The sequence below is a fragment of the Malus sylvestris genome, chromosome 2 (genome assembly GCF_916048215.2).
Source record: "Malus sylvestris chromosome 2, drMalSylv7.2, whole genome shotgun sequence".
Lineage (NCBI taxonomy): Eukaryota > Viridiplantae > Streptophyta > Magnoliopsida > Rosales > Rosaceae > Malus > Malus sylvestris.
The window spans coordinates 14,380,015-14,399,667 of NC_062261.1; the positions used below are offsets into that span (position 1 = coordinate 14,380,015).

Consider the following 19,653-nt stretch of genomic DNA (forward strand, 5'->3'; position numbering starts at 1 on the left):
CAAATTACAACTTCAATTCTCCATGATCAAACTTTTGCACTCCTAGACAAGAGCATAGAGAGGATGATTAATGCTAGGTGAACTATGAATGAGAGAGATCACTAAAGTAGAATCAACACCCACAATAAGATGAGAAAAATTTGTAGCTGTAGCTATCTTCAACCCATAAAACAAAGCCCAAAGCTCAGTATGAAGAACTTCCCCAACTCATTTTTTAGCAATAAAGTCAATGATCCAATTGCCGTGCCAATCTCTAATAAATCTCCCCCACCAGTCTATTCACCACCCCCTCCAATTTACTCGCCACCCCCACTATCACCACTGCCGCCAACACCATCACCACCACCTCCAACTCCACCAACAGTATCGCCACCCTATTACGTGCGGCACCCACCACCTTTGTGTGAACCGTATGGCTACAGCAAAAACAAGATTGTATACACATTTTTCAATTTTTCATATGAACTAAAATTTTAAGCAATTTATCATATCAATTTTCCGATGTCATTAACTTGTCATCTCATTCTAACTTTGCTAAATTTTCCATCCAAAATAAGCCATATGGCTTGCACATGACTTATTTTCAAGGTTATTTTGGGCATTTCAAATCTCCACTCTCTGTCAAGATTATTTTAGAAATTTCAAAGTTTTTTTTATGACATTTTACTCCCTTTTATTGATATGAATGACCATGTTGAATTCTTAAAGTTTGCAATTAGTTAAAATTCATGTTAGTGAGCCTAATGTCTTTTTTTTTTTGTCGTTGACTATAAGTTTTTGAACGAACCTGACATGTTCTTTTTACCAGCCAAAAGTTTTCAAAAAATTGATATGAAAAATCGCTTAAAATTTTAGTTCATATAACAAATTAAAAAAAAAGTGAGTTCATATGACATTTCGAAAATTTTCTCTCCTCTAAACTATAAAAGAACCAAATTCTCATCTCTCAGTCTCTGGTAAAAAGAATCCTTCGTCTCCCTCGTCTCTCCTTGTCTTTTCATTTCTTCCTTCGAGTGGATAATATTTCCTTGCGGTGATTTGATTTGAGCCATACTCAAATCTAAGTTCCCCATCACTGATTTTTGGTTCCTCCTTTGTGCCAAGTTAACTACTAATATCTTGTCTCCAATATCGCTTATTATCTCTAAATTTTAATCCATCAGAGATTTGCAGGATTTATTGCGGTATGCTCATATGCTTTTTATGCACAACGAGATAGTTGAAGGCCATATTGAATCCACAAATTTGTCTATCGTTCCACAAGTTGGCCGGCTTCAATTCGTAGCAACGACAATCAAGATTTAGGGTTATGAATTACATTAGGGTTTTGGATAGTGTGGAGTTTATGTGCTTATTAGCTTAATTTGGGGTTGCGTAAATGTTTGTGATGTGGGTAATCTTCCGTATTGGGTCAGTTTATTGACCGTGTCTTTCATGCATGCTCGACATGTTGATGTATGATTAAATTTTATTTAATAAAATATTTTCTCACAGGATTCTGTTCACCGATCTGATTGATTAGACCTTGGAACTTCTTCATCCCGACACTTTTGCAAAGCCCAATTAAATTGTTGTATTCCTTTCTTTTTCGTTTGTTTTTTTAGAACTTTCTCAAACCAGTAAAAAGCAAGTCGATCGAGGAGAATACATCTGTGTTGGGTTTCAAATATGGTCTCAACAAATACTCATTGGCTTGGTAATTTGGGAGAGAGAAGGATGAAAAGGTCAAATGTTGAGTTTTGTTGCGGGGTGTGAGTTAGACTTAAGCTTGAGGATCATTTAGTTCTATTCCTAATTAATAGAACCCAATTAGAAGTAAGATTTTGTTGGTTTGGTTGGTGACCCATGTGGACTCTCTCTCTCTCTCTCTCTCGTTGACACTCTCTCTCTCATTCCTCTCGGGTTTCTTTCCATTTTCCGTACAACGTACGGACCAGTTTCAAAACCCCTTGATCACTCACGGATTGAGGCTAAAGTTAATGTCTTTGAGTTCTTGGCAAGCTAAGGATCACAATCATACCTTTCTTTAGCCATGAAACCCTCATTTTCCCCGAGAACCCGAGAACCCAGATTCGAGGTACTGTTCACGCACATGTAAATGTGAAGTTTTTAGAAGATTTTAAGCCTCTAGGAAGCTTTAGAATGTCTTCATGAAGCTCGGAGAAGAAAAACGAGGTGTTTTGGACGTCGAGAAGTCGAGTTTGGCGAGTTTGAAATTTGGCCAGAATTATCGTGCTTTCTCCGGCAAGATCTCGTGATTTTTGAAGATTGAAATTGGTAAGATTGTGTTCTTCTAGTCCTACAATGGTTACAATTATTATAACTTTTAGAGGGGCCCCCTGTTTTTTTAACATTTGGATGCTTTTCGAATCATCTTTGCCTTTGTGTATGAGCTTATTTGAACCTGTGGAGTTCAAACAGAAATTTGCTTTGCCGCCAAAGGAGCCATAAAGAAGGAAATTGGCCGAGCAAAAGAATACATAGTAAAATAACTGGGATTAGAGAATGGTCAGTTGGTGGAGATGGGAACAATACATGCTGGGGACTTTATGGTGAGAAAATTTTTGTTTTCATTTAATTCTAATTTGAAGAAAAAAAACAACCATACACATAAATATCAGTTTTCCTAAGAAGAGATCCAGAAAAAGGTAGAGAAATTCGTGAAAAATGTTTTCATTCAATAATAGTCTAGTTATACACAAGAATGGCCTCACAATCTGCCCGAACATAACCTTCATCTTCATCACCTACACAATCATCAAGTTTATAAACATCTAATGGGGCATATGACATGTAAGCATCCTCGTCAAACTTTCCCAAGTCATGGAACCCTTTTGGAGGTGCTTTTAGAACAACATACCAATCAGACGTTTCACTCTCTCTTGAATAAAATACTTGTTTGGCCTGTGAAGTGAGAATAAATGGATCCTTTTGAAATTGATTTAGACGATGCAGGTTGACCAAAGTAAATCCATCATCAACCTTAATGCCATTACTAGTATTCGCCCAATCACATTTAAATATGGGGACCCGAAACGCGTAATAGTCCATCACTAGAATCTCTTGAATCACCCCATAGTATAAAACCTTTTTAATCTCTTCGGTGCCATTGACCGATGTTTCAGCTTCAAGATAAACACCACTGTCTTGTGTAGTCTTCTCACTTGCTCTTGTACAAAAACGCCTTCCATTTACAACATATCTTGAATATGACATTACTTGTGTTATCGGTCCAAATGCAAGCCCCTTTAACATGTCCGAGATACTTGTGTCTCCCAGTGCAATAACATGTTCAGTAATTAATGGAATGCTAAAAACATAATATTGTTGGAACTACAAATTGCCTACCTAAAAGTAAAAAAAAAAAAAAGAAAGTAGAAGAATAAAAATCCAACCTTATTGTGGAGCCAAGATGAAAATTGTGTTGTATGCATCCTATGTAGCTTGTTCAATTTGCCTACAAGGCTCGGAGCTGAATACTTAAGCTCCTCAACATGCATTCTAGAACAAAATAATATGTTATGAAGTTTTAATAAAATACAATGCACATAAGCTTCTAAAAGGGTGCATAACTCACTCTCCATATGGCTCAGCTTCTGAGCTATTAAACAATATGTAACGATGAGCAATTTGGTACATTTCTGAAGACATAGTCATTGTCACACCAGCTGAAATAGGATTCCCAATAACAATTGATTCATCCTCATATCGGTTATGTCGTAAACCGATATTTTCAGCTTGTTTTATGTACTTACTACAAAATTTCACACACTCGTCAGCTAAGACACACTTTACCATAGACCCCTCTGATCGTGCTCGATTTCTAACATAATCCTTTAACACCTTCATAAATCTGAAAGAAATTTAATCATGTCATAAACTAGTAAGTCATCTAAAATAGAAAAAAAAAAGGCTAATACTAGAAATATAAATACGAAAGTACCTTTCAAAAGGATACATCCAACGATAATGAACATGTCCACATAGCCTAGCTTCCCTCGCTAAATGGATTGTAAGGTGAGCCATAATATCAAAGAAAGAAGGTTGAAAATACTTCTCAAGCATGCATATTGTTTCTGCAACCTCATTCTCCAATACTTCCAGCTTACTTTTGTCAATAACTCCTTGACAGAGTTCGTGAAAAAATACACACAACCGAAAGATTGCATGTCTTGGACCTTTAGGCAAAAGACCTCTTATTGCTACTGGCAACAATTGTTGCATTAGGACATGACAATCAAGGGACTTGAGTCCAATTAGATTGCATTCACTTAGATCCGCACAATTACTAATATTTGAGCTGTAACTATCCGGTACCTTCATATTGAACAACCTCTTACAAAAAATATGTTTCTCTGCTTTAGAGAAGTTGTAAAGTGCTGGAGGTAGTTTCGTCTTTTTTCCTTTCTCTTCAGTTATGCATAAATCATGCCGAATACCCAATTCCTTTAAATCTTTACGACAATTAAGTCCATCCTTTGATTTACCTTTAATATGTAGCAATGTGCCAACAATACCTTCACAAACATTTTTCTCTATGTGCATGATGCCCAAATTATGCCTCAAACATAATTTCTGCAAAACAAGCAAAAATAAGCAAATTAGTTGTGAAAAAAATCATACTTTTCTTTATAGTTAAATGTTTAGTATAATTGTCAAACCTTCCAATACGACAAGTCAAAGAAAATTGATTTCTTTTTCCATATATTAATAGGATCACTTCCTGTTGTCTGTACACCTTTCTTTACGCTCATCTTCCTTTTTGTGCCTTTTTGTGTAGTTGCTTTTTTCCCCAATCCCTTCCAGCTGCTTCGGAAGCACATAAAACTTCTTCACCTGTCAATACCCTTGGTTTTTGCCTAATATCATCATTCCCATCAAACCATTTACCCTTCTAGCGAAACTCATGAGAAGGTGGAAGAAATCTTCTATTGCCGGTATATACATGCTTCTTACTAAACGGCAACCTCAAAGATCGCGTGTCAGCACCACATGCCACACAAGCAAACCTGCCCTTTGTAAAACATCCAGCCAAGTTACCGTAAGCAGGATAATCATTGATTGTCCACATCAAAATAGCCCTCAAATTGAAAGTAGAATTTGTAGTTGCATCAAATACACCCACTACTTCATTCCATAACACACATAAATCTTCTATGAGTGGTTGCAAGTAAACATCAATATCATTTCCGGGTTGTTTCTTCCCAAGAATTATTAACGTCAACATCAAATTCTCCTTCGACATGGCTAACCATGGAGGAAGATTATATGTAACTAATATAACTGGCCAACAACTATATCTAGAGCTTAGCTGGCGGAATGGGTTAATTCCATCGGTAGCTAAACCAAGTCTCAAGTTTCGTGGATCTAAGGCAAAATCAGGATATTTAGTGTCAATAGACTCCCATGCTGGCGAATCAACTGGATGTCACATCTTACCATTCTGACTTTTGTTGGTATGGTGCCATGTTAAGTCTTTGGCCATGTCATCATCCTTAAACATTCGCTTAAATCTTGGTATAATAGGAAAGTAGCGCAACACCTTTGCAGAAACTCCTTTGTAAATGTGATTATTATGTTTACCAACCTGTCAACGTGAAGAACCACACTTTGGACATGTCTCAAGTTGTTCAAAGTCTTTCCAAAATAAGCAGCAATCATTTACACATGCATCTATTTTCTCGAACTCTAAATCAAACACCTTAAGTAACTTCTTTGTCGAATTCATTGAATTCAGAAGTGTATTACCCTTCGGAAACATGTCTTTTAAGGCTTGGAGGAGCTCGTCAAAAAGCTTATCTGTTGCACCATTTGAAGCTTTAATCTTGTATAAAACTACAGTTGCTGACAACTTTGTGTATTTCGTACAACCTTCATATAAAGGAGCTTCAACTTCTTCAACCTTTTGTTTGAAATTCTCATCTCCAATTAGCAAGTTTGCTATTCCAGTTCCATCATCTTCAGCCAAGACATCCTTATACATCTGATATGTTTCTGTCATGTTGGCATAGTCATGTTATTGAAGAATAGGTTCTTGTTCACCATGGAACACCCAAGTAGTATATGAAGGATCTATTCCATTCATAACCAAGTGTTCACACACAATCGCAGGTAGTTGAAAACATTGGTTTTGACATATTATACACGGGCAAATGATCTTATCTTGATTTCCTCCATATTCTTTAGCTACTTGTACAAACTTTTGTGCACCCTCTCTATATTCTGTTGATGGTTTGTATTATAAATAAATCTTAATCACGTTAAACAAACTCTAGTTATCAGTGTCAAAAATGAAATTCATTGAGGCAGATAATATACCTCGAAAATGTTAGCCAATCTTTGTCCATTGAAATCAGATAGTTGACAATGATCGTTTCCAACAATGCTTCTGTTGAATATTTAAAAAATATATATATAATATATATATATATATATATGGGGATGTTTGCCGGGAAGTTGGGTCATTGACCCAACAATTATATCTTTTCAAATTAGCATTGTAACCTTTCGCTAATACCCAACGGTTGCTGCATGTTTTACAACATATATGATCTTTGGGTAATTGGTGTTTGTATTAGATATGTCCATTGGACATAATGATGCAATGTGTTGTATCCCATGGTGAAAAGACATACTCAAATCAAAGGATGTGTCTAAAGGGTGTAATTCTCTCTATATATAGTGGTAACATTAGTAGAAAAGAATCATTCAGAAATTTGTTGTCTACATAATTTCTTTGCTCTCTTTTCTCTCTTCATCACATTCATACAATTTCTTTCTAGTTATTTCTAAGGGAATATAATTCGGTTTTGCTAATCGAATATTCCATACTTTGTTGTATCCTGGAAGTGATTTGCCAAGAACCCTTTAGCAAACTCATTCGAGTGGGGGCAAATAACACTTTAAGGAAACGATTCAAGTTGTACCTCAAATTCATTATTCGGATTATTCTCCATATTTCTATATTTAATCTAACAATCTTAAAGTGTTATTTTCGTTATGGATAACAAATCTGATAACATGGCTTTAAAGATTATCAATCAAGATGTCTACAAGTTAGACAAATTTGATGGATCAAATTTCACCCGATGGAAGGACAAGATGCGTTTCATGCTTACTGTTCTAAATGCCATATATGTGTTGGACCCGAAATTGGAGCCTATTCGTGAACCAAGTGACAAAGACTCGGACAATATAGTTGCCGATCGAAAGAAGCGTGAAGAAGATGAATTGGTATGTCGAGGACACATCTTGGGCACATTATCTGATCGTTTATATGACATGTATGCACACATTCAATCTCCAAAGGAAATTTGGGAAGCACTTGAACACAAGTACACAACGGAAAAAAGAGGTACCGATAAATTTTTAATGTTTAAATATTATGAATTCACTATGTTTGATAACAAACCCATCCTAGACCAAGTTCATGAATTATTGGTCTTGGTCTCAAAGCTTCGTGAACTTAAAATAGTTATTCCGGATCCTATGATAGTTGGGGCTATTATGGCAAAATTACCCCAAACATGGAATAACTATAGAAAGAAACTTCTACACATGGTGGAAGATATTAGTTTAGAGAATTTGCAAAAGGGTATTCAAATTGAAGAGGAAACTCGAAATCGTGATAAGAATTTTGCAAATCAAGATTTCTCTAAAGTTCACATTGTCGAAGGAAACAAATATAAAAAGAACTTCAAAGTCAAAATTGACAAAGGGAAGTTTAAGAAGACCAATTCCAACAACAATCAAAAGAATGCAAATGGTGTATGCTACCATTGTGGAAAGAAAGGTCATTACATTCGTGATTGTAGACACAGAAAAGCAAGTGAGGAATATGCCAATAAGACCAATAGCGCAAATATGGTGGAAAACTCTGGAATTGATAACATTGTTGCAATGGTATCAATGATTCATATTGGCATGATTACCGAACTGAATATGGCAGCGGTAATAAAATCCTCCGATTGGTGGCTCGACTCAGGGGCTACTATACATGTGTGCAATGACAAGGCACAATTCAAGACATATGAAGCATCAACGGACAATCAAGAAGTTTTAATGGGGAATCATAATTCCGCCAAAGTTCTAGGAAAAGGAACCGTTGAACTTCAATTTAGTTCTGGGAAGAAATTGACGTTGCTTAATGTACTGCATGTTCCAGAAATTAGAAAGAATCTTGTGTCTGCAAATTTATTATGTAAGAACGGTATAAAGACTGTTCTAGAGTCCGACAAGTTAATAATGTCGAAAAATGGGATGTTTGTTGGGAAGGGATATTCTTGTGATGGGATGTTCAAACTAAGTATCAATAATAAAGTGAATTCTTCTGTTTATATTGTTGAATCTTCCTCTCATTTATGGCATTTACGTTTAGCACATATAAATTTTAGATCTTTAAAATACATGCGCACACTTGGTTTTATTACTTGCAATGATGATTATAATGATAAATGTGAAACATGTATTCAAGCGAAAATGACTAAGAAACCTTTTCCAACTACCGAAAGAAATACAAATTTATTAGACTTAATACATTCTGACATATGTGAATTTAATGGTGTTTTAACAAGAGGAGGAAAAAGATATTTTATCACATTTATAGATGATTGTTCTAAATTTACTTATGTTTATTTATTGTCAAATAAAGATGAAGCTTTTGAGTGCTTTAAGCGCTATAAGGCTGAAGTTGAAAACCAAAAGGGAAGGAAAATTAAATGCCTTCGTAGTGATAGAGGTGGTGAATATTTTTCACATGAATTTGATAATTTTTGTGAAGAGCATGGTGTTGTACATCAAAGAACTGCACCCTATACACCACAACAAAATGGTTTGGCAGAAAGAAAAAATAGAACACTCACTGAAATGATTAATTCTATGATGATTAATGCTAATACTCCAAAATATTTATGGGGTGAAGCATTGTTTACTGCATGCCATATACACAATAGAATTACATCTATGAAGACACATGTGTCACCATATGAAATTTGGAAAGGAAGAAAACCAAATTTGTCATATTTGAGAGTATGTGGTTGTGTAGCTTTTTATAAGGCACTCGATCCTAAGAGATCCAAGTTGGGTCCAAGAGGAATTAAAAACATATTTGTAGGATATGCAGAAAATTCAAAGGCATATAGGTTGCTTAATTTAGACTCGAACACAATAGTTGAGTCTAGAGATGTCGAATTTATAGAAAATAAATTCTATAATGACTACTCAGTGTCTGGAAAAGAGAATGATCAAACACATTTCTCTAATCCGTCTACTAGTCAATCTCAAGGTGAGAAAAGAAAACAGTCTGAAACTGTTAATGAACCAAGGAAAAGCCAAAGGGTAAGAAAAGAAAAGACTCTAGGCTCTGATTTTATTTCATCTCAATCTATTGTATTTTTAGTCGAAGGAAATAGAACAAAGGTTCTTAAGAAAATACCCATATTGTTGAATGTTGAGGATGATCCTAAAAGTCTAAGCGAAGCATTGACTTCAAGAGATGCAGCCTTTTGGAAAGAGGCTATAGATGATGAATTTGAATCATTAATATCTAATCAGACATGGGTTTTAGTAGACTTGCCCCAAGGATCAAAAGCAATAGGTTGTAAGTGGGTATTTAGAAGAAAATACAATACAAACGGGTCTATTCAGACATTTAAAGCCAGGCTAGTTGCCAAAGGTTTTAAGCAGAAAAAAGGAGTAGACTATTTCGATACATATGCACCAGTAGCTAGGCTCACATCAATTAGAATATTGTTTGCATTGACATCTTTATATAATTTGCATGTGCATCAAATGGATGTGAAAACAACATTTTTAAATGGTGATTTAGATGAAGAAGTCTATATGGAACAACCAGAAGGGTTTGTTCTCCCTGGGAATGAAAAGAAGGTTTGTAAATTAGTAAAGTCATTATATGGATTGAAGCAAGCACCAAAACAATGGCATGAAAAGTTTGATTTTGTCATTTTATCATATGGATTTAGACATAACAGTGCTGATAAATGCATATACTCTAAATTCACAAATGATTATGGTGTTGTTATATGTTTATATGTCGACGACTTGCTTATTTTTGGTACAAACATGAAAGGTGTATCTGAAACTAAAGAGTATCTAAATTCAAAATTCAAGATGAAGGATTTGAATGAAGTAGATACTATCTTGGGAATTAAAGTAAAGAAGCATAGTGGGGGTTACGCTTTGTGTCAGTCACATTATATAGAAAAATTGCTTCTTAAGTTTAAGCATATACAAATAAAAGAAGCAAATACCCCTTATGACCATAGTGAAACTTTGCTTAATGATTCTGGTAGGTCTGTTGCACAGCTTGAGTATGCTAGTGTAATCGGAAGTTTAATGTATGCCATGCATTGTACCAGACCAGATATCGCATTTGCAGTAAGCAAACTTTCTAGATACACTAGTCATCCAGGTACTGCTCATTGGAAAGCAATAAATAAAATTTTTGGTTATCTTAAAAGAACTATTAACCTGAGTTTAACTTACTCTGAGTTTCCAGCAGTACTTGAAGGATATTCAGATGCAAGTTGGATAACAAGTGCTAATGATAATAAGTCTACATCAGGGTGAATTTTTACAATTGCCGGAGGAGCAATTTCTTGGGCTTCGAAGAAGCAAACATGTATAGCACATTCAACTATGGAATCTGAATTTATAGCATTAGCAGCAGCAGGTAAAGAAGCGGAATGGATTAGAAATTTGTTATTGGAAATAGAGTTGTGGCCACAACCAATGCCATCCATTTCTTTATACTGTGATAGTGAGGCTACTTTGTCTAGAGCATACAATAAGGTATACAATGGAAAATCTAGACATATTAGCTTGAGACATGAATATGTCAAGCAATTAATAACTGATGGAGTTATTAATATTGTTTATGTTAAATCAAGTAATAACTTGGCGGATCCGTTAACGAAAGCACTTTCAAGAGCTTTGGTAGTTAGTACATCTAGTGGAATGGGGCTAAAACCCTTTACTGAAAATTAGCCACCAATAATGGTAACCCGACTTTGTCTAGAACATCACTAGTTTAAAAGTTTAATGGGTAATAACAAGTTATTGTTAAGTGGTTGTGTAAGCACTGAAAATTATTATATAGCTCATTCCAGGATGATCAGTGCAAGACTGCTACGTTTAGGAGGATGAGTTTTATCTCTTAATGAGGTTATTTGTAGTTATGTTTATAGTAGCAGGGACATGGGAAGGAACCTCACCTATATGAACATAAGAAGTGGTGCCGCTTCTACCAAGAGTTGGGTTTTCTCTTGTAAATGTTTATGAAACCAGGATGAAGCACAAGGCCATAATAGTGCTTAATTGGTTCAGAAATTTCTTTAAAGAAATAAGACATAATCATGTGTGTAGTGATTCCGGTTTTAACATAAGAATATGTGGTTTAAACTTAGGTCACCATCGCATTCGTTATAACTTTGAATTACTTACACTAATTAAAGGTTTAATTCGAAAGACACCTTTATTGTATGCATGATTATATCGGTATGCTTGTGATAATTATAAAGAGAGTTGTAATGTCATTTTCTATATATTTTTCAAATAGGGAAGGATTGTTGAATATTTTAAAAAATATATATATAATAATATATTATATATATAATAATATATGTATATATATAATAATATATGTGTATATATATATATATATATGGGGATGTTTGACGGGAAGTTGGGTCATTGACCCAACAATTATATCTTTTCAAATTAGCATTGTAACCTTTTGCTAATACCCAACGGTTGCTGCATGTTTTACAACATATATGATCTTTGGGTAATTGGTGTTTGTATTAGATATGTCCATTGGACATAATGATGCAATGTGTTGTATCCCATGGTGAAAAGACATACTCAAATCAAAGGATGTGTCTAAAGGGTGTAATTCTCTCTATATATAGTGGTAACATTAGTAGAAAAGAATCATTCAGAAATTTGTTGTCTACATAATTTCTTTGCTCTCTTTTCTCTCTTTATCACATTCATACAATTTCTTTCTAGTTATTTCTAAGGGAATATAATTCGGTTTTGCTAATCGAATATTCCATACTTTGTTGTATCCTGGAAGTGATTTGCCAAGAACCCTTTAGCAAACTCATTCGAGTGGGGGCAAATAACACTTTAAGGAAACGATTCAAGTCGTACCTCAAAGTCATTATTCGGATTATTCTCCATATTTCTATATTTAATCTAACAGCTTCTCAATTCCAAATAAAAAGTAATCCTAAATTAACCACAACTCACAACTTAAAGGCAAAATATACTAAAATATGATATATATATATAGAGACACATACACATATTATATATTTATTCAAGTATAACTTGTATCAACACTTGAATTACAAATATCAAATTAATACACACACCAAACCATTTGCTAGTACATACGATTCATACAAACAAGACACATAGAAACCATCTTCTTAGCAATCAATCTTATATAAAAAAAAGTGAACAAGCATTTTCTGTGAATTAGCAAAGAGTTCATTTGCTGTGAATTAGCAGGAAAATATTATATAAAAAAAGTGAACAAGCATTTTCTTTACAACATTTACACTATTATAATCGAATTTTGCAGTTTCAATTGATCGAAGTATTACTACTGCATATATTTTTTCCTTATATATAATTGGTTCATGCTGTATACATAATATATATATATATATGTTCGTCGCAGGAATCTCCTGGCGGACGAGCACACAGCTCCCCTGGGAGAATGGCGTCGGTTGAGGGTATCTGTCGTACTTCTGCTTTCTTCTCGGGCTCGCTCGGGCAAGCCTTTGTCGGGCAGATCTTGGTCGGGCAAGACACACTTCGGGCAAGGCTCGTCGGGCAGTTCTGAAAGAGAAGGACAAAGTTAATTTGAAAGGGTGCCTTTGTGGGGCCTTAGGTGTAGGCCTTAAGGCTCACAATCAAGATTAACTTTGTCGTGCTCAGGCGTGCCACTGCCATCTTCAGTATGGCAGATGTTGAATGGGTGTTAAGCTTTGATTGAATATGTATACGCCCGAGAAACCAAGTTAGATATAACAGGTGCCTTTGTGGGGCCTTAGGTATAGGCCTTGAGGCTTCCTGTCAAACTAAACCAGCGCTTGGATGTATCATATTTGGTCTTTTATGGTTGCCAGAGTCTTATCACTATTATACCTTTGATTATCTGAATCCAAGAGGTAGGACGAACCCAAATGAGTGCCTTTGTAGGGCCTTAGGTATAGGCCTTGAGGCTTCCCATCAGAGTTAATCCTTATACTCGGACCAATTAGACCGCAACATGAAATGAAGCTAAATAGATGCCTTCGTGGGGCCTTAGGTGTAGGCCTTGAGGCTTTCTATCAGAATTCACTCCATGCTTAAGCCTTTTCTACGAATCAAGATATAATAGCAACAAAACGGAGAAATAGATTGATTACTTGCGCCCCAAGTAACTTCGGACTTCTCGCTTATCAAGGATTGTCGTGGATGGGTTGAGTCCACATAGAGTTCTTTTTTATGCCTTGAGGCCAAGGACTTTTAAACTGATCTTTAAATTACATGCCCGCGGGCTTAAGACTTAGATCTGATTTGAACTCTGACGCGATTCAGATCGGATTCAAGTGCTGAAGACTCATTTTCATTATGACTTTGCTAGAAATAACTTGTATATAACTGGGAATATATAACATGTTATTGTGCTTTTAAAAGAAAGAAAAGACAAAGACAGAGCAAAGATAGTCGGGTAAGTTTGAACCTTATCGGCCAAGGCTGAACTTCTTACAAAATCTATCTTTGTGGCTCTGTCAGAGGTCTGAAAGCTTTTAGAGGGGTTGACGGGGGAGAAGAGGATACAAAATGAATCGATACCACCATGAACAAGGTAGCAGAGCTATTACAGGGGTTTGGGAAGGTTTATCCCGAATGGGATGAAGGCTTGTGCTGACTACAGCTTCGTTGAAGGCAAATCTGGCTTGAGCAGAGTTTTGGCTTTTGTTTGTTTGTTTGAGTGTCCTTAATTCTGTCTTCTCTTCCTTCTTTTATAGACGACTTCAGCTTGGGTTCCTGTAGCAATAGCGGTGCCCGAATGCGGTTTGGTGATGACTCACTAGCTTTTTTACATGAATGCCACCAATAAAGTACTTTATTGGGCTGTGTAGTGACTGAATAGCCTACCCCCTGTGGTCTTTGAGTAGGTAAGGAGGTGGCCTTTGTAACTTGTGCCCAGCCGAAAGCCTCTTTCCTGCCTCCTAAGTTTTCCTCTGGGCCTTGGGTTTGGGCCGACTTTCTCTCTGGCCCAAAGTTCAGATTTTATCCCAAACAGTGCCCCCTTCAATTGATGTTAAGGTTGGGATCCCAGGCGCCAATATTAATTGAAAGAGACCCCTGTTTTAAACCCTTAGAACTCTTAGAACCCTTGTGAGTGAACTTCTCCGTTCTCTGTGTTTCGTAAAAAGAAAACCTTCTCTGATACAACAAAACTTCCCCAATTCTTCCATCATTTCTTTCTCGTTGTCCGACGAGGTTGCATCTTTACCGTTCTCCTTGTTTTTCTTCCCCACGGCCTTCATTAAATGGCCTCAGGATCCGGCCAAACCCTACCATCCTACGAGTCTGGTGAAGGAATTGCCACTCTACGCCGTCTGCTCAACGGGCTGCATCGTCCGCGGGTAGGTCTGCATTCTGAACTCTTCTTTGAGATACATGGGGTTCAATCTTTGGGTCATGCCTGGATTTCTCGGGTTCCCTCAGTAGTAGAAAGTAATATGCCTAGGGGAAACTGGTTTACCCCAAATCCTTATTTGGCCGACTCGGGCATTTCTTCTTCTAAGTGGTCTTTTCATCGTCGAGGCTTTCCCTTGGTGAATGATCTTGCCTGGGCCCAGTGGATTGACGAATTGGAACCTTCCTTCAAGCAGAAATGGATGAGTAACGGCATCTACGAACTGAATATGCTTTCGAAGATTTCAATTACCCCTAAGCCCGAATTGCTTGCTTCTGCCCTCCTCTTTTGGAATACGGGCACAAACACCTTCGATTTCCGTATGGGTCCCATGTCTCCCACCATTCTTGATATGGCCCAAGTCTTCGGGTTGAGGCCATCGGGCAGGGTGATAGATGTTACTCAAGATTGGATTCCATCCTCTACCACCGGGGGCTCAAGTTCTTCCACCTACTTCTTTCCTCTCAGCTATAACTCAGTTACTTTCAAAAGTTATGGGACCTCCTTTAAAGGATTCATCCCTTTTGTCAAGAAGAACTTCGGGGCAGGTTCTCCTCAAGCCGACAAAGATCAAGAGCATATGTACTTTCTTCTTTACTGGCTTAACAAGCACGTCTTCCCCAACAAATCCAAGTGGGTACGGGTAGAATGGATCCCCTTGGTAGAGGTTCTTCACAATTTTGATGACGTTGCCACAGGTCCATTCCTTCTCTCCCATCTCTATCACCTTCTTTTTGACATGACCCGGGATGAGCCCTTTGAGACCAATTTGAACGGCCCCATCTGGATGATACAGATTTGGCTACAATGGTATTTTCCAGAATTTCGGGCTATCAATCTAGAGTTTCCAGAGGGTGTGGCTCCTGCCCGAATCCTGGCTGAAGCTCCTCCTGTAGATCATTCCACCTTTGCATGCTTCTACTTTTTCCGAGTCTGCAGGACTCGGTCAGACTTGGAATGGGGTGCATCGGTCTTGAGGAGATATCCTTGGTTTTCTGACCAAGCCTTCCAAGATGCCCCTGGTGAGGATGCTGCTCCCTTCTGCAGGGAAAAGTTTATCAGCTGTATTCAGCCAAGAGACTTGGCCTGGGGGGTCCGGGGAAATCGGTATGATCGAGGCTTGGAGGTGTATCATCCTAACTTCTGCAGCAGGCAGTTAGGATTTAGGCAATCCATACCTGTCCCATTCTTCGACTCCATCCATTGTGGCACTTCATTTCGGTTACAGACTCCTTCTGAAGCAATATTTCGAGCTGCCCGCCGTAGTTTGGACGTGATAAGCCAAGCAGCCCGACATTCCGTTGTTCTTAATTTCGAATGTACCTCGCTGTTTTCCTCTTGGTGGGAGGAAAGGTGGACTAGAAAATACGGATGAGATTTGAAAGTGAACCACGATCGTATTTTCAGCCAGCTTTCTCTTAAATCATATCCTAGCTCGAGCGAGCTTGCAAATTGGAAAGATATGATCCAAGAGAAAAACCGATTAATCCTAATAGGTGACTTTCTTCCCATCCGATTTTGCTTTCCTTGTTGTTTACTTTCCTCACTCTTACCTGTTTCTGCAGCTTCAGTTGATACTGAATCCGAAGCCATCGAATCAGAGAATGATTCTGCTGATGTCGCAGTTCTTCATGGTGCTGCAGCAGAAGCTGAAAGGCGGGAAGCCGGGGAAGGGACAGATGTCTCAGAATCTCTTGGGGATTCAGGAGCTGAAGAAACAATTAAAGGAATAGCCAAAGATACGACCAAAGCATCTAAACGAAAGAGGGTGGCCATAACTAAAACCACAATCTCTGATCCGACACTTCCTTCAGCAACCACACGACCAATTCTTACCCGAAAGAGTAAGCGGGCAAGAGTCACCGTGCCTCCTAAACCAGCAGCCCCATCTGCTCCTGTTTCTGAAGCGGGTAAAGAGACAGAACAATCTTCCAGTGAGTCTCTCATCTTCTGGATCAAATGGCTACCTTTCTCCCTTATCTGATTATCCCTTTATCACTCAACAGGACCTCAAGCTTCTAAAAGGTCAACCCTTGCTTCTAAGAAGGAATCACGAAGGGCTGCTACGCTTAAAGAGGTATGACTTCTATCTTTATACTTTCTTATTTTCAAACCTTTCTGAATTTTGAATAATTTGGCTTAGGCTACAAGGAAAGAAAGTCTTTCTCCGCAACCTGCCCTAGATGCAACCCCTTCTTCTCAATTTGATCCTTCCACAGGAATCATGTTGCATTTTGTGGATGAGGATGATACTTTGGTGAGTTACTCTTTCTTTTCATTTCAACTTTGCACATTGCTACCCAAGTAACTCCTATCCATGTTCTTTGCAGCCATCTTCGGGATATGAACCCCTTTCCCCGTCAGTGGCCTTGGATAAAGAACCCATAGTTCCTGAGATCCCTGTAGCTTTAGACACAACTATTTCGCAAGCGCTTACTCGCCAGACGGTCGATGAACCTCCTTCTTCTCCTCAAGATCAACCTCAGGTGCTGGAATATTTTCTTCTTGTTTCTTCCTCTGGTGACCTTTTGCTGATCATCATTACTTTCTTCGGATACAACCAGGATGTAGGCACAGGTTCAGGCACAACTTTCCCATCTGTCGCTGGTGGTGAAAAATCTTCACCTCGACAAGGAGTTAGTGCATTCTCTGGTGAAACCCCGGGGTTAAGTCAAGTAACTTTCTTCTCTTCAAAGCCTCTTTTGTTTTGACTTGTGTATAGTTCATCTTGTCCTGATCCTGAAGTTTTGTAGCGAGCTTCCCCAAAAGAAACTTCCCCTCCTCCAATGGCCCGTAACCCAAGGTGCTTTCAACCTCCTTCTTCCTCTGGAGATGTTGACACCTCCCTGTCTAGAGATGAACCGATTGAACAAACAGAAATTGCCCCTTCCATAGGCATTATCTCACCAGAAGAAACTGTTATGCCGGACCCTTCTCCTTCCTCCTCTGATCCTGCCAAGTTGCCCAAACTCTTCGAAGCACTCGGGCGACTTGAGACGCGGTTGAAGTCTTCAAAGCAGGCTTCAACAAAATCTACGTCTTCGGAGCAGCAACAAATCTTTCAAACATGGGCAAAGAAAGAATTCACTGCATCATTTAGCCTCAAGGCTCTCTGTGACCTCGAGAGAGTCATTACTGAGTTCTTTGAAAACGATCGCTTATCCAAGCCTCAGTATGATTCTTTCCTTTCTTTCTTTGAAAACTTGAGGGCCCTCAGGGAGCAACATCAGAGAGCAGACCGGCTGGCTAACCGGGCAAAATGCTTCATAGAGAGAGAATCGAGCTCCTCTACCCAAGTTAGTCGGCTGATGGAAGAGAGTATGCAGACCAAAGAACGGATTGAAGTTGTTTCTTCTGAAATTCAGAAGTTGGAGAGACAACTGATGATCCTTAAGGCGGAGCAAACAACTCTTCTGGATAACCTTGAGCAACAGATCGAAGGGGTGGAAAAAGCGACTTCAGAGTTAGAGCAAACCAAGTCTGAACTTGTAAACAGCCATACTGTCTTGGCTGAACCAAATAGGATTTTTACCATCATGCGAACATACCATTCTAGAATAATCACCTTATGTGAAGATGTAAAGTTTTTGGAATAGAATTACTTTGTAATCTCTTTTTGTTTTAGAATGGATATGTAACATTCCTCCTGTTCTGCTCCATTTGGATAGGCCTCAGGCAACTCTATGCCCCATTGCCTACCTGCTTTTCTCCTCCATCTTTATTGTTGGCAATCTTAGCCCCTGCCCCCGGGTCCTTTCAATGGCATTTTACTCTGTTGATAACCCCGACTCCTTGAAAACGAGGTCGATCATGCTAATAGGAGCTTCGGGGAAAGGGTTAGTATCCACCATCATACTAGCCTGAGGTGAATCGAGTAGTAACTTCCCCTTCACTATAAGATCCTGTACCCAGTCCCTAAACTGGACACAATTGACTATAGAGTGGTTGAAGGTATAATGCAACTTACAATACTTCTTCCCCCTGAGTTCCTCGGGCTTGGGCATCTTTTTGGTGCTGTCGGGCAAAATGACTCTTGCCCGCACAAGTTCTTCATAGATTTCTGGCGCATTGGTTAGATCGAAAGAATAACTTTGATACTTTGGGGGTTTCATGGGTACGAACCCACCATCATTCATCACGATCTTCTGGTCCTTGACTGGTTGGACTAACCCTTTGATCGTCAATGGCTTGAAGGGTGTGGTCATCTCAGCAGCACACACATCTATACTCTTCTCCTCATGATCATCTTTGCATTCGGGTCCGGCTTCCCCTACCTCTACATGGTGAATAGTAGCTTTATTTTTGTAGAACGGAGGAGTTTTGGAAGTATGTTTTACCTGCTGTTCCTCCTGTAACAGCCTCTCATACTTAGTAGCAGCAATCACCAACTCTTGTAGCTCATTAAACTGTGCATCATAGAACCTTTTTCTCAAAGGTAATTTTAAAGCCCTTTGAGCAATGGATATGAGCTGTGCCTGGTTGACAGGGAACTGACATCTCATCCTTGTCTTCCTGAACCTCATCATAAAATCTTCGGTGGACTCATGATCATATTGTTTCACTTCTACCAGATCATTAATGGTGAGCTCTGGCTCTATCCTGTAGAACTGTTCATGGAAAGCCATCTCCATTTGCCCCCAGTTAGCAATGGAATTGGGGGGTAATAGAGAATACCATTGAGATGCCAATCCTGCTAGTGAATTTCCAAACAACCTCAATTTGTAGTTTGGATTGTCCTCATACGCCACACAGTGATTAGAAAATTTGAAAATATGATCTCTGGAGGACACACTGCTATCTTCCCCTGTGAAAGTCGGGAATGCGGGCATCTTGAAATTAAGAGGGAATGGATTTAACTCATCGATATATTCAGGATATGGCTTCTGGTAGGTAACCCTGAATACTGGACGAACTCGAGGCTGGGCGTTTTT

The 19,653-nt window shown here is 38.3% G+C and overlaps 4 protein-coding genes across 6 annotated transcripts; 1 reads left to right on the forward strand and 3 right to left on the reverse strand.

Annotated features, from left to right (window-relative positions):
• Positions 1-2,675: 2,675 nt before the first annotated feature.
• Positions 2,676-3,346, reverse strand: LOC126589350 (uncharacterized). Of its 3 annotated transcripts, XM_050254629.1 has the most exons (3): positions 2,983-3,342; positions 2,861-2,904; positions 2,710-2,747 (listed from the first exon to the last, which is right to left on the reverse strand). In XM_050254629.1, the coding sequence occupies exons 1-3, from the start codon at positions 3,253-3,255 to the stop codon at positions 2,744-2,746; spliced, it is 321 nt and encodes a 106-aa protein (XP_050110586.1). In that variant the 5' UTR covers positions 3,256-3,342; the 3' UTR covers positions 2,710-2,743. The 3 variants fall into 3 exon arrangements, with proteins under 3 accessions (XP_050110575.1, XP_050110579.1, XP_050110586.1); XM_050254618.1 differs by having other exon boundaries at positions 2,676-2,904; positions 2,983-3,337; XM_050254622.1 differs by having other exon boundaries at positions 2,703-2,747; positions 2,861-3,346.
• Positions 3,347-3,573: 227 nt separating this feature from the next.
• On the reverse strand, positions 3,574-6,001 carry LOC126601460 (uncharacterized). The gene is made up of 6 exons (XM_050268172.1): positions 5,702-6,001; positions 5,440-5,587; positions 5,010-5,367; positions 4,662-4,806; positions 3,944-4,575; positions 3,574-3,853 (listed from the first exon to the last, which is right to left on the reverse strand). Exons 1-6 carry the CDS (start codon positions 5,999-6,001, stop codon positions 3,574-3,576), a joined length of 1,863 nt encoding a protein of 620 aa, XP_050124129.1.
• A 10,215-nt stretch (positions 6,002-16,216) lies between these two features.
• LOC126601468 (uncharacterized) lies at positions 16,217-17,433 on the forward strand. Its single transcript, XM_050268180.1, has 4 exons — positions 16,217-16,656; positions 16,729-16,799; positions 16,866-16,979; positions 17,053-17,433. Exons 3-4 carry the CDS (start codon positions 16,947-16,949, stop codon positions 17,431-17,433), a joined length of 414 nt encoding a protein of 137 aa, XP_050124137.1. The 5' UTR covers positions 16,217-16,656; positions 16,729-16,799; positions 16,866-16,946.
• Positions 17,434-18,489: 1,056 nt separating this feature from the next.
• On the reverse strand, positions 18,490-19,551 carry LOC126601478 (uncharacterized). The gene has a single exon (XM_050268188.1). It carries the CDS (start codon positions 19,549-19,551, stop codon positions 18,490-18,492), a length of 1,062 nt encoding a protein of 353 aa, XP_050124145.1.
• Between the last annotated feature and the right edge of the window lie 102 nt (positions 19,552-19,653).